Genomic DNA, 14,288 nt, shown 5'->3' on the forward strand with positions numbered 1-14,288 from the left:
TGCTTGAGCAGTGGGTTGGGCTAGAAGATCTCCAAAGTCCCTTCCAGTCCTATGATTCTATGTTCTATACCCTACCTTTCTTCTCTTCTAGAGTTACCAGCTTTGCACAGGACAAAGCATACAGTATACTTGTATTCCATGACTCCTTTTCTTGATAGAGAGTAATTAGAGGAACTCCCCCTCCTGAGAAAAAAAAACACTGTTGGAAAAGCAAGTCAGCCCTCCAATTTGGGACAATTCTCCTGCTTACTTCCACCACCACAATGCCAGTTTCTGCCACAGTTGACTTAACCCTATCATTTTCAACAGGAAAATCATATCGGGAAGAAAAAGAAATATTATTATTACACACCTCCATTCTAGTCTAAGTGTGAGGATCCCAGTTCAGTCTGCTTGTGAAAGTTTCTATGTATTTAAAGAAATTGAGATTAAAAGAATCTGCGGTATAGAATGCAATTGTCCTATGCCTCATTCTCTGCAGCAGTACTTACTCAGCTGGGTCTTGGCTGCATTGTGAGATACATTCATTCAGGTACAATGGGCCTCATAAATACTTTATGAATGCTTTATAAACAGCGGGGGCTGCATTTTTATGGTGCTGTGTTCTGCTTGAGCTTCTCTGACAGAAAGGTTGGTATGTGTGTGTTTATGTGTGTGCAGCAGGGAAAATAGGCTTGCCTCAAAATACGTGCAGTTCCTTAGTTCTACTAAATCTTTCAAGTTCAGCTTCTTTGAGGGGATCCTGAATGAATTATTTTAATCCTAGATACAGTTTTGCTTTCCAGTACAGAAAATGCAGAAGCCAATCTGTGCGAACTGGGCAAATTCCTGTGTGAATCCAGATATATATCAAGGTATATATATTCACACAGGGTTTAGTGAATTTGTGATATATATATGAGCCATGGTGGTGCAGTTGTTAGAATGCAGTATTGCAGGCAAACTCTGCCCACTGCCAGGAGTTCAATCCTGACTGGCTCAGTGTTTTCTCAGCCTTCCATCCTTTCAAGGTCGGTAAAATATGGACCCAGATTGTTGGGGGCAAGATGCTGACATTTGTAAACAACTCAGAGAGTGCTGTAAAGCACTATGGAGCGGTTTGAGGAAGTTGCATAACATTCTCTTCCCATCCTGCTTACAATCTTTTTGGACTGTTGCCTTTTGGCAGAAGATACAGAACAATTAAAACTCGGACCACATGTTTTCTGAAGAGTTTTTATCCCAGAGCTATAATTGCACTCAACAATGAGCTAAAGGGCCACCATCAGTGAGCTGTTGAACAGCATTACTTGGTCTGTTGTGTGAATGTTTGGGTGGTTTAGGGGTGGGGAATTGTGGTGGGTGGGAGTGTGTTTGGAGATTGTTATGTGTGTTGGACCTGGTCTTTGAGTGTTAAGTGAATTTCATTGTATGGGTATACTGTGTACTTTCTATATCTTAGGAAATTTTAATTTGCTGTGGGAGTGTAGTCCAGAACAACTGGATGGCAGTAAATTGCTTCCCTGCCCTGTATTACATCCAAAAAACCTTTCTGGTGTAGCTGGAGGTGGTCACACCCCACCTTAATGTGATTTAATTCATCACCTATAGGGAGACTCCTCCTTTCAGTACAGATTTGTGGACTGATTTCTAAATCCTATCTTAGTCACTGAAGTTGGCTGGGTGATGAAGAACAGTTGCAGGATTTGGGTTTGGCTAGTCTAGAGAAAAGAAGGACTGGGGGGGACAGGATAGCAGTCTTCCAATATTTGAGGGGCTGCCATAAAAAAGAGTGGGTCAACTTATTTTCCAAAACACTAGAGGGCAGGAAAGAAACAATGGATGGAAACTACCGTAATCAAGGAGAGAAGCAACCTGGAATTGAAGGAGAAACTTCCTAACAGTGAGGACAATTAACCAGTGGAACAGCTTGCCTTCAGATGTTGTAGGTGCTTCATCATTGGAGGCTTTTAAGAAGAGACTGGACAGCCACTTTTCTGAAATGGTATAGGATCTCCTGCTTGAGCAGGGGGCTGGACTAGAAGACCCCCAAGGTCCCTTCCAGCTCTATTCTGATTCTGATTCTGATTCTCAGCCCAACTCACCTTGCAGTTGTGGGGACAATTGTAGGAGGAAGGTGCTTTGGATATGTTCATTGTCTTGAGTTATTTGTAAAAATAATAAAGGCAGGATAGAAATAAAAATAAGTAAAAAATAATATGAAAGTTTGGGGTTTTGTCTCAAGTTACAGAACCAAGGAATCAGCTAACACTCACCTCCGGGCTTGGTACAAGCCCCCAGTAGGTTGACCACATTTAGATGATGTCCAATGTGGATCAGGATCTTCAGTTCCGACATCAGAGCCTTGCACTCATTGGTCGTTGCACACTCTGCTTGAGAAAGAGGACACAAGCATCTTTACACCACAGGATATCAGCAACGGGAAGAGTCGAATCCTGTTTATGTTTGAAAGGGAAGCAAACACCGCCATGGGAAAAAACAAAGTACGCCCTGATCTCTTTTAGGGTCTCTGTGTATTATTTCTCATCAGATAAGGCACAATTTCCTGCCTTGATCTTCTCAAAGGTTCTTATCTGCAAGGAGATGTTGAGCTGTTTTAGAAAACCTTTTTTGCTCCCAATTTCCTGCTAGGATAGCACAGTAGAATGTTGACCATTCGTCAACAATGGAAGTTCTAAAAGCTAAAAACTTTTTGTCCTCTAGAAGTCTACATTCATTGGCATCCTTCAGTCTCAAGAGACTATGGTATCGTGCTCTGGAAAGAGGTCCTAAAACAGCATCTAGTGTGACTAAAAAAGCTACATACATTTTAGAGATCTACATACCATTGGAAATAATCTGGATGGATGGAGATACCCAAAACATTTAGACCAAAGGAGAGACTTGGTTTTAGAGGCTGTCTGGAAAATGAGGATGATTAAAATTCAATCTTGGCCGAAAGGGACACCAACTTCACTCATTGCTTGAATTTTATTCATTATTGCTAATACAGTCCCATAATGGTTTACACTACAGTTTGGCTTCTCTTCATTTACTCTTGAATTAAATCTCCTTCATTGCATTCCATTGACATAATTTAATTTTCTTTCTTCTCCATTCAAGTTTACAGTTCAGTATTGCCATCCAGAAGAACTTTGGGGTTCCATCCAAGGCTTTGAAAGGCTAACTGCAGACTCAAGAACTGAAGTTGGGTATTCCACTAGCATGATATGGCCATAATAGTGGAACTTAATTAAGCAAAGGAAGGAGCCCATTTCAAAATGGAAGCATATGAAGAGTGATTGCAGGAATTGGGTATGTCTAGTCTAGTGAAAAGAAGGACTAGGGGTAACATGATAGCAGTTTTCCAATATCCAAGGGGTTACCACAAAGAAAAGGGGGTCAACCTATTCTCCAAAGCACCAGAAGGCAAGACAATAAATCAAGGACTAATCAAGGAGAGAAGCCACTTAGAATTAAGAGAAACTTCCTAACAGTGAGAACAATTAACCAATGGAATGGCTTGATTTCAGAAGTTGAGAGTGCTCCATCACTGGAGGCTTTAAAGAAGAAACTGGACAGCCATTTGTCTGGAATGGTACAGGGTCTCCTGTACTAAAAGACTTCCAAGGTCCTTTCCAACTTTGTTATTCTGTTTTACTTCCTTGGTTTCTGTCACATTTCTTTAGCTCTGTCTCTCATCCTCTTTATCTCTTTTTCTCTTTAGATGTTTCTCCTTGTTTTTCTCCTTCTCTCCATGCAGGAAGCTTGAACAAATTGTTCCTTTTTTCACTTGCAGAGAAAATTGCTTACATGAAAATGGCCTTTGAAATTAGACCAAAAGCAGGCTGAATTCAGATTGAGCAGTGCACCAATTATACACCTATTCCTGGATTTAAAATATTAACACTTAATAATTCTGGCAATATAATCCCACAATAGCTCAGTTTCTCACAGTAAGGATTGTTCATACCAGTGACTTCCAGGAAAGAGTTAGAGACTGCTGTTCTCTAATGGCTGTTGAGAACTACTATATTTTCCTTGGAAACATTTCTCAAACAATTCATGTATTTGGCAAGTTGTAGGATGATATTTTCCAGAGTGTACTTCCACGTGGGATGATTCCAAAGCATGGAGAAAAATGTGGGAAGGACCTGGAAAATAGTACTAAATAGTGGCTATTCCTGATGCTCTTGGAAAGAAAGTTGGATGTTTAGAGTAATTTGGATCATACATAAAAGGATAACAGAGTAACAGAGTTGAAAGAGACTTTGGGGGTCTTCTAATCCAACACTCTGCTCAGTCAGGAAACCATATGGCATTCCAGACAAATGGCTATCCAGACTCTTAAAAGACCTCCACAACCTCTGAAGGCAAGGCAACCCACTGATTAATTATTCTGACTGTCAGGAAATTTCTCCTTATTTCTAGGCTGCTTCTCTCCTTGATTATTTTCCATCCATTGCTTCTTGTCCTGCCTTCTGAGTGCTTTGGAGAATAGCTTGACTCCCTCTTCTTTGTGGCAGCCTCTTAGTTATTGGATATTGGACAAGGATGAGCAGATGACTGACCAAAGGTTGTGCTAACATCTAGAAGTTTTGTGTTGTGAAGCAAAAGAGGCTTCACAACAAAATGTAACCAACAGTAAGATTTTGCAGTGATGAAAGAAATTGGTTCATACCTCACCTAGTTAGACAAAAATCCACAATATATTTTAAAACCTACTATTCCAAGCAATTAATATGCTAAATGGCGTATTTATTCATCAAGTATTTGTAGAGAGAACTGGTATGTAAATGTCATTAGTTGATGCCAGATGGCTCAACCCTTGTCACTGGAAAGAAAATAAATTCATTTATGTTTGCAAGGTTTGTGCTCCTCATCCTTAACACAATTCCTTTCTGATTTTTTAAAATACTTAAATGTTAAGGTATTTAGATTACTAGAAATTCATCCATATGAGTAGAAAAGACACATACCTTTGACTTATCATCTATCACTCATTGTATGGGCTGCTTCCATGCTAAGCTAGATTTCTTTACAAGGTTTCTTGCCTTGGGCAGGATTTGGACTAGAAGACCTCCAAGATCACTTCCAGCCCTATGATTCTGTGATTTGCCATTAATTGATTTAATTTGTTAATCTCTCTAACATTGAACCCCTTTCAGTCATTAAGAAACAAGAGGATGTATATTCCAGCTTCACTCGGTTTGCTGAATCTCTCTGTGTGTTAATGGAGTAAGTTGGAAATGAGGGAATAACTCCGATTAGCTGAACATATTTATAGCATCTAATCTAGTGTTTCTCAAATTTGGCAGCTTGAAGATGTGTGGACTTCAACATCCAGAATTCTGGGAGTTGAAGTCCACACGTCTTCAAGTTGCCAAGGTTGAGAAACATTGATTTAATCTCTGGCATGCCAGAAACTAAACTTGGATCTTGTGCATGCAGAACCTGCTCATGTCCATTAGCTCAGGCCCACACTCATGTGCTTTGGGCAGAGAGAGTCCTCGTATGCCTTCTAGAGAAGCTCTACCCATAGTCATCCCTGGTGGCCAACTCAACAACACTTCATATTGCCCTTCTGGAGGCTGGCCAAGGGTCCATGGCAATGCTCTTTCATCATGTCAGAAATTCAAAGCTAGAGGTTTCAGAGTCATAAATGGACTCAGGATAGTTTCAATACAGATGCTCTGGAAGTTTCAGCACCTGGCTGAGAGCAATACAATCAAGCTTGAACCCAAGTCTGCATGGATGCCGTTAAGGTACCTGGCATCATGTCACCTGCCATCACATATTATGGGTTGGGAATAGGCAAAAAGCCAGAAGTTGCAGCAATAGAAGGGAAAAACTACACCAGTGGGTGCTCTTAAATGGAGACCATGTTTAGGATGCTTTCTTGGCATGGTTATCAGGATGAGGAGCCTTGGTTGTTTCTAGGAAGGTTAGAGGGTGGATATTTAACCTGAGAGCAAACTATCTCTTCTATCTCCCTGGGATGATGTCTTCCTGACCTACCTCCTTTCTGTGTACGCGCCTTCAAATGAAGCATCAAACTTAACAGAATAGCAGAGTTGGGACCTTTGAGGTCTTCTAGCCCAACTCAAGCAGGAGACTCTATAACCATTCCAGACAAATGGCTGTCCAGTCTCTTCTTAAAAGCTTCCAGTGATGGAGCATCCATAACTTCTGAATTCCATTGGTTAATTGTTTTCACTGTTAGGAAATATCTAAATATCTTCTTAGTTCTAGGTTGCGTCTCTCCTTTCCATCCATTGTTTCTTGTCCTGTCTTCTGGTCCTTTGGAGAACAGGCTAACCCCCTCATCTTTGTGGAAGCCCTTCAAATATTGGAACACTGCTATCATGTCACCCCTTCAGCCACCCAGCATTTTTATTTATGAGAAAGTCTTGCGTAGGTTCCAAACACACAGCTGTAAATTCTTTTCAAAATGTGGCAAGGCTGATGTTAGTTTCCTACATTTCCCCCCCACTGAAAGCAACTGAAAACCTGGGATGAAGAGATTTTTGGCATAAATGTGAGAGAAGGTGATAAGCTACTGAAATTGCTTTGTACTTGTCTCGATGAAGGAGGAAGTCATTTCTTTGTGTATCCTTTTTTTTCTTTATATGTCTTTTCCTTTCCCCCTTTTTTCTCTCTGCACTTTTTTTTCTTAGTTTGGGTTAGTCTTTTATCTTTGTATTTTTATATTGCAGTAAAAATTCCAGTAAAGGAGAATATTTGTAGCTCAAGGTTGAAATGAGGGGTCCCTTGGTGGTCTCTGAGCCTGGTTGTTTTCTTGCAGACGTTTCATGACCCAATTAGGTAACGTCATCAGTTCTAAGGTTGACTAGCTGACTAGCACTGATGATGTTAACTAGTGTGGGTCATGAAACGTCTGCAAGAAAACAACCAAGCTCAGAATGCAATAAAAGTTATTATTAAAAAATGAAAGCTACTGAAAAACAATGCCGTCAAATCAGGCAGGATGCTCAAGGACATAACAATAGGCACCAAAGTGCTGTAGGCCATATTGCCCATCCCATCCCATGGAAGAGAGAGGGAAGAGTGATAAAAAGAATGCCATCCTTCCTTACTTGATTTTCAACTGCAATGTTTCTGAAACTTTCTCCAGCAACATTTTGGGTTTGGGTTTCAGAAGGAACTGTTGAGGAGTCTGAGAGAAGTGTACCTTTAAGCATTTTAACAGCCACTGTTTTGCAGGTTGAAGATTTATCTATGCCAAAAGCAGATGCTTCCACCACTTTGCCAAAAGCACCGTGACCCAGAGTTTTACCTAGAGAAGCAAGAGGAAAGAGTGAGCCAGGCAGCACCCACAACACCAGGCATTGAAGAGAAGCAGGGGGATCTGGGACAAACACCCACTGTGGCCAACTCGCCATGAGACATTGCACCGTGGCCAACTCGCTGCGGAACAAGAGTTACACTAAGATGGAAGAAGTGATGGAATAAAACCATTAAAGAAAGGATGTCAAAGGGGGGACAAAATGAAACGTGAATGACAAAAATTGAAATATTTTTAAAAATTATTTTAAATCGTTCAATTGAATTATTGAATTGTCCTGTGGCGAGTTATCCCATAGCGAGTTGGCTGTGGCGAATTGGCCACAGTTGAGTTGTCCCATTCCGAAGCACGTTTGAGTGCAGCAAGACCAATGGAGGGACACTCCATTTGCAACACCCCAGTTCTAGCATAAAAGAAGCTTGTTCTGCAAAAACAGACCTGCAAAGCAAAAGAGATTTCTCTAACTCCACTTGTTTTGCACAATTTATTGCTTCTCTCCCCCCCCCCACTTTGTTTTGCAACATTGATTCTCGCTTTTGCAGAAATAACCCTTGACATTTTTTTTTCTGAAGATGTCTCACTTTCAAATATAAATCTCTAATCATGCTGGGGAAAAGAAAATCATCCTTGTTTATTCAAAGATGGAAGGAAGGAAACATTGTGATATAAACATCATTAAGATGTAAACAGCATAATATCCAGGCATGACTTGCCTTTGTTCCTTTTTTCCTTATTTTTCATTACTCTATATTTTAATTTTGAGATGGTGTTGATCATTCCCTGCTGTTGTATGCATTTTTAATAGGTTGCATAATAAAAATGTATTTTTTTTAAAAAAAAATGGAGACGATTATTAGATTGTGGAAGCCAACGACACGGCAGGATGCTCTCCCCAAAATTTCTTAGTCAAAAAATCCTTTGAAATCCTTTTTGAAAGTTCATCAGTATAATTTTGTAACCAAACAGTAATTTTTTTTCCATAAAAGGAAGGGAGGAAGGAAGCTCAGAAAGATGGGTTCTGCTCCCAAGAGCCCAGCCTGTACTTTCTTTGGATTTGCAAAGAATTGCCATATTGACATACAAAGTGCATGCAAGAGAATCCTTTTTTTTTTTTTTGCAAACTATCAGAGTCCTGATAAACATGCAGCAGAAACTCTGCATCACATGCTAGAACATATGTATAAACTGAACCGAGTTTGTAAACATATGAAATAATACAAAACACAGGGAGAAAAAGACACAAAATCTAAGGTTCATACATTTCAGGGAAATAAAAAACAGAATCATTTCCAGAATTCAGAAAAGTTTGCAAAATTGTGCATTGCTGAAAAGCTTTGCATGCATCCCTCAACCTTTATTATTCAGTTAAATAATTTGGTTTTTAGTAATCCTCTTCTTCCTCCTACCAAGGATTGGTAATCAAGTAGATCTAGATTGCTTTCACATCCATTGGGAATAGGTAAATTCGTGGGCCGAATATTAAAATATTAAGGAAGCTTAACAATGGGAAAGTACTAGTATAGCAAACTGACATTTCATAGAGAAGTAGTGGATTTTCTAACAACAGGGACTGCTGGAATGGATAAAATCCCAGGATTAATCTTTGTGTTACAATTAGTGAACCGCAAATGATTGAAAAATGATTCTTAGCCTTTTGCACTTTGCAGAATATTATGGGATTTGGAGATACTTCATAAAAACTTTATGGCCCATATCAGGTTCACTCAGGCTGGCAAGTAGGACTTTTGATTTATGAATACATGAATTGTTCACCAAGGGTAACAGACTGAATTTGTGCTTGAAACAGAAAACAAATTGGAATTCATAAAATTTCATTAAAAAAAAGAAAAGTGGGCAAAAAGGCCAGGTAGTACAGGTAGTCCTCGACTTATGATCAGAATTGAATCCAGAATTATGGTCATCGATCATGACGGTCATTAAGCAGGTCACCCCATGAGCATGCCTGATTATTTTTTGCAGAAGCCATTAAGCAAATGCCACAGTTGTTAAGTGAATGTGGCTGTTATTTAGTAAGCCTGTTTTCCTCAATGGATGCTTTTTACACGAAACCAAAAGGAAATGTTCAAAACCGGCAAAAAAAGAGAGAAAATCATGGTCCTGTGACCAGGGGATGCTGCAAACAACTTTTGGTTGCCAAGCACCCAAAATGCAATCACATGACAGTAGTGTGCATGAACAGTCACTAAACAGTTGGTTGACTTAGAACAGTTTGTTTAGTGACTGTTCAAAGCTCCAACGGCACTGGAAAAAGTGAGTTGTGACCAGGGCTGCTATTCAACAGGTTCTGACAAGTTCTGGAGATTTTGAGTAGTTTGGAGAACCAGCAAATACCACCTCTGGCTGGCCCCAGAGTGGGGTGGGGATGGAGATTTTGCAATATCCTTTCCTTGCCACACCCACAGAACCGGTAGTAAAAAAATTTGAATTTCACCACTGTTTGTGACCGTTTTTCACACTTATGACTGTTGCAGCACCCCGATGGCCACATGAACACAATTTGGATGCTTGGTTCATATTTATGATGGTTCACGTGATCTCCTTTTGTGACCTTCTGACAACCAAACTCATGGGGAAGCCAAATTCACTTAACAACCATGTTCCTACATAACAATTGCCATGATTCATTTAACAACTGTGGCAAGAAAGGTCGTATAATGGGGCAAAATAGGGCCTTGATAGTACAGTGGTTTAGTGCACCCTGTTATTAACCCAGCTGCCTGCAATTTCTGCTGGTTCGAATCTCTCCAAGGCTCAAGGTTGACTCAGCCTTCCATCCTTTCAAAGGTAGGTGAAATGAGGACCCAGTTTGTGGGGGCAATAAGCTGACTTTGTATAAAATATACAAAAGAATGAAGGCTATTGCTTAACGCACTGTAAGCCACCCTGAGTCTGCGGAGAAGGGCGGCATATAAATCAAATTAAAAAAAAAATCACTTAACAAATGTCTCACTTAACCATAGAAATTTTGGGCTCAATTGTGGTCGTAAGTCGAGGGCTACCTGTATCTTGTCATCTCTATTTTATTCCCCCTGCCAATGTTTAGCTCTAGCAGGGAGCATGGAAAATAATTTTATTCTATTTCTTTCAAAGCAGAGATGAGGTCTAACAAATCTAGTTAAGGTTCTGCATGAAGCTGAAGACATCCCTTAGACAGAGACACCTTTCAGATGTTTGGGATGACAATTCCCATCATTATGCATGCAAAACATCTGGAAGTCATCTGGCTGACCACCCCTCCCGTAAAGAATGGATCCCAATCTTTATCATCGTGCTGAATCCAATGACGTACAAATGGACTATTAGCTGTCAAATCCATCCCAGATGTGTTCAGCTACAATTGCAAATTACCAGCCAGCAGAGTCATTAGGAGTTCTTGGAAGGGGGATTTAGGCAGTAATCCAGCAGTATTCAAGGTTGGGTCAAGGACAACTTAGCACAGCCAACTCATTGTGGCCAACTCGCTGAGACCAACTCTCTCTGGGACAACTTGCCACAGGGCAAGTGTTACACTAATACCAAAGGAATGTTTTGGGACAAAATGAAATGTGAATGATAAAAATTAAAATAATGTTTGAATTATTTTAAATACTTAAATTGAATTGTTGCGAGTTGTCCAGTGGTGAGTTGGCTGCAGCAAGTTGGTCACGCCAAGTTGTCTCATTCCGTTTAAGGTCACCCCCCAACACAGGAGCTTGCCTAGATCCCACATACCCAGCCGCAGTCGATCCCTTGGGAATTCCCATTTGCTGCTGTCATAAGGAAGACGTTCACACTGCTCATCCAGGGGCATCTCCTCTGGGTCCATTATGATGGACAAATATCCAGTTTTAATATCGGTGGCATCCGGCTGAAAGAAAAAAAGAAACCTCCTAAGATCAGAATTGGAAGAAGACGGATGGAGCTGATGAACACAGAATGAGGTTAGAAGACAGAGGCTCCATTCCTGCAAAGATTTGAACAAAGGTGCCCCTTCTTCCTCCTAAAGAAGCACGAAACCACCTTCTGCTCTTTTTCATCCACCAGCCTGTATTCTTTTTATAGTTGCGTGGATGTATAAATACTGTATGGGCTTGCCTAATCATCTGTAGTAAGTTAAATGGATTTCCAAGTAACTCGACATGTTTTTTTTTATTATTTTATTTTTTTTAATTTGATTTATATGCCGCCCTTCTCCGGAGACGTGCTAAGCAATAGCCTTCATCCTTTTGTATATTTATACAAAGTCAGCTTATTGCCCCCATAACTGGGTCCTCAATGTTGGCCTTCTATTCCACCCTTGCTTGGACTTTCACTTTCACTCTGCTGTTGACACAGCCAGGAATTGATTAACCCATTGAACAAGGATTAGGAAAATGGCGTGTTAGGAAAATGAGTCCCTGCCAACCTACTAAGCAAGTAGAGCTCAGAAATGACAGAGTTGTAGAATTCACACTTGGGAGATGACTCTCTTCCAATCTCTTCCAACTCTCTTGTACCCCCATGGTATTACAGTTGGGCAGAATTTTCAGAAGTGGTATAGGTAGTCCTCGACTTATGACTACAATCGAACCCAAAATTTCTGTTGCTTTAAAATGGGGAACTTTGCCCCATTTTACGAGCTTTCTTGCCACAGTTATTAAGTGGATCACTGCAATTGTTAAAGTAAGTAACATGGTTGTTGAGTGAATCTGGCTTCCTTTTGACTTTGCTGGTCAGAAGGTCACAAAGGGGGATCACATGATCTCGGGACACTGCAACCATCATAAATATGAGTCAGTTGCCAAGTGTCTGAATCTTGATTTTGTGATCATGAGGGTGCTGTAATGGTTGTAAGTGTGAAAATGACTGTAAGTCACTTTTTTCAGTACCATTGTAACTTTGAGTGGCCACTAAATGAACTGTCTACAGGACTACCTGTACTTTAAAAAATGTGAGAAATGGACAAACTTCGTCTGTTTGAATCATCAAAGTAGCCATGTCTTTTTTTCCTGGAATTGCGTGATTTAGAAGCTGCCTCCAGCTGCCTTTGCAGGACTAAACAGTTGTAGGTGAATGAAGACTTTTCTTTGTCATTTGTGGCACTATAGAAATTGGCTACTGAATCACTTTAGTTCTTTCAGCGTCTAAAGTGATTCATTTCTAAGCCTAAAACATGCGGATCACCTTACTTTTCTGAGTTTCCGTATGAAGAGGGTCAGAAGGAGCCAAAAGAGAGTAGCTGCTAAACCAGTGCAAACCAAGATGATAACTTCTATGTTGGATTTTTCTTCAGAGCCTGAAAAAGACACAAGAAGATTTCGACTCAAGATCCATTGATCTGCCACTCCATCAAGCTTCATTTGCAACAAACCATACCTGTATTTGATAGCTTTTGGTTGTTTAACAACAGTTAAAAGTGATGGGGTTTGTAGTCCCAGCATAAACTGTTGGAGACAAACCGTTTCATCTTCTGCCTCTCACCTTCTATTTTAATAAACGCCCGGGTGCTGTCTTGACCCATCTCGTTGACCGCTTGGCATTCATAATGACCCTCGTCATCCTTTTTCACTCGTTCAATCACCAAAGTGTTGTTTTCCATGGAAATTCCTGGAAGAAGGAAGGGGATGATGGACAGAGGGGGAGAAAGGAGCATTATTTTCAATGCATCATGCATTAGAGAGTATCCCCACTCCCCCCATGAGAAATTGGTGCTGGAATCGCTTGGCCCCATTATGTAGCATCAGAAAAAAGAAGTCTTTGTGTGTGCTTGTAAACAGTCAAGATAGTGGCCACAACTACCACCTTTGTGGCTACTTTGAGGATTTTTTTAATCCCCTTGTGGATGCCTCTGATAGAAAGAGATCCAAGGACAGGTAAGGGTCCCTTCATTTGAAACTAATCAGCAGCCCATCTGGTCCAGTTTTATTTGTGCTGAAAGCAGGGTCTCTCCAAGATTTCAGGGAAAGACCCTCTTTTGCATTTTGGCATTTTTAAAAGTTGGTTTTCGAGGAACTGAAAGCTAGCATGGAATTTTGTGTCCCTGTTGTTCTGTACAGGTAGTCCTCGGCATATAAACTTTCATTTAGTGACCATTCGAAGTTATAATGCCACTGAAAAATGTTTTTCACACTTCACAAACATCCCCCTGTTCATGTGATCAAAATTCAGATGCTGAAAATTCATGAGCTGCTGTGGTGCAGTGGTTAGAGTGCAGTACTGCATGCTACTTCTGCTGATCACCAGTATTGTGGCTCCGTTGCCTGAGCCTGGGCTATCGACAGATGCAGACTGTGAGAGTGAGGGAGAGGAGTTGGCAAGGCCTCCCTCTCCAGGACCCTCCTCTCTGGCAATGCCTCCGGAGGACACCGAAGGCCAAGAGATAGGCCCAGAGCCAAACACGTCCCCACAGCCACAGGTGGACAGCGACGAAGGAGAGATAAGTGCTGGCTGGATCCTCGACAGCGGCGCAGGGAGAAGCGTGCGCAGCAGAGGGGAAGGCGTGCCAGAGATTAGCTGAGTCACTGGACCACACCCCACAGGGTATAAATGTGGGTGTGGTGGCCGGTTCAGTTTGTGACGAGCAAAAACTAGAAATAATCCATGATCTCTGCATTACTGGACTTCTGCCTGCCTTGTCGGACTGCATTTGGACTAATCCTTGTATTGCTGAAACTTTGCCTGTTTTATTGGAATGCTTGCAGTCTAATCTTTGTTTTGTGTGAGTAAAGTCTGAATTGGCAGCTAGCCACTGGGTTGCTGCCAGCTTTATCTTCAAAGACTTTGTCATGTGGCTTATTAACTCCGGGCCATCTGTGGGGGTGCGTGTGGGGTACGGGGACAGAACATCCAGCTGCCAGCATTTCGGCAGTTCGACCCTGACAGGTTTAAGGTTGACTCCGCCTTCCATCCTTCCGAGGTGGGTAAAATGAGGACCCAGATTGTTGAGAGCCATATGCTGACTCTGTAAACCGCTTAGAGTGGGCTGTAAAGCACTGTGAAGCAGTATATAAGTCTAAGAGCTATT

At 41.1% G+C, this 14,288-nt stretch overlaps 1 protein-coding gene across 4 annotated transcripts in view; it reads right to left on the reverse strand.

The window, feature by feature from the left end:
• The window catches only part of LOC117675990 (vascular endothelial growth factor receptor kdr-like), a 197,098-nt gene that overhangs the window by 44,852 nt on the left and 137,958 nt on the right, over positions 1-14,288 (reverse strand). For 2 of the 4 annotated variants that reach the window (XM_034435095.3, XM_087877452.1), the window contains 5 exons: positions 12,746-12,871; positions 12,454-12,560; positions 11,018-11,153; positions 7,172-7,276; positions 2,256-2,369 (listed from right to left, as the gene is read on the reverse strand). In XM_034435095.3, coding sequence (XP_034290986.2) covers positions 2,256-2,369; positions 7,172-7,276; positions 11,018-11,153; positions 12,454-12,560; positions 12,746-12,871 — 588 coding nt within the window. Of the gene's footprint in view, positions 1-2,255; positions 2,373-7,171; positions 7,277-11,017; positions 11,154-12,453; positions 12,561-12,745; positions 12,872-14,288 lie in introns of all 4 variants that reach the window. The other 2 variants (XM_034435094.3, XM_034435096.3) reach the window with 1 other exon arrangement.

This window comes from Pantherophis guttatus, chromosome 12 (genome assembly GCF_059756535.1).
Source record: "Pantherophis guttatus breed Tessera chromosome 12, ASM5975653v1, whole genome shotgun sequence".
NCBI lineage: Eukaryota > Metazoa > Chordata > Lepidosauria > Squamata > Colubridae > Pantherophis > Pantherophis guttatus.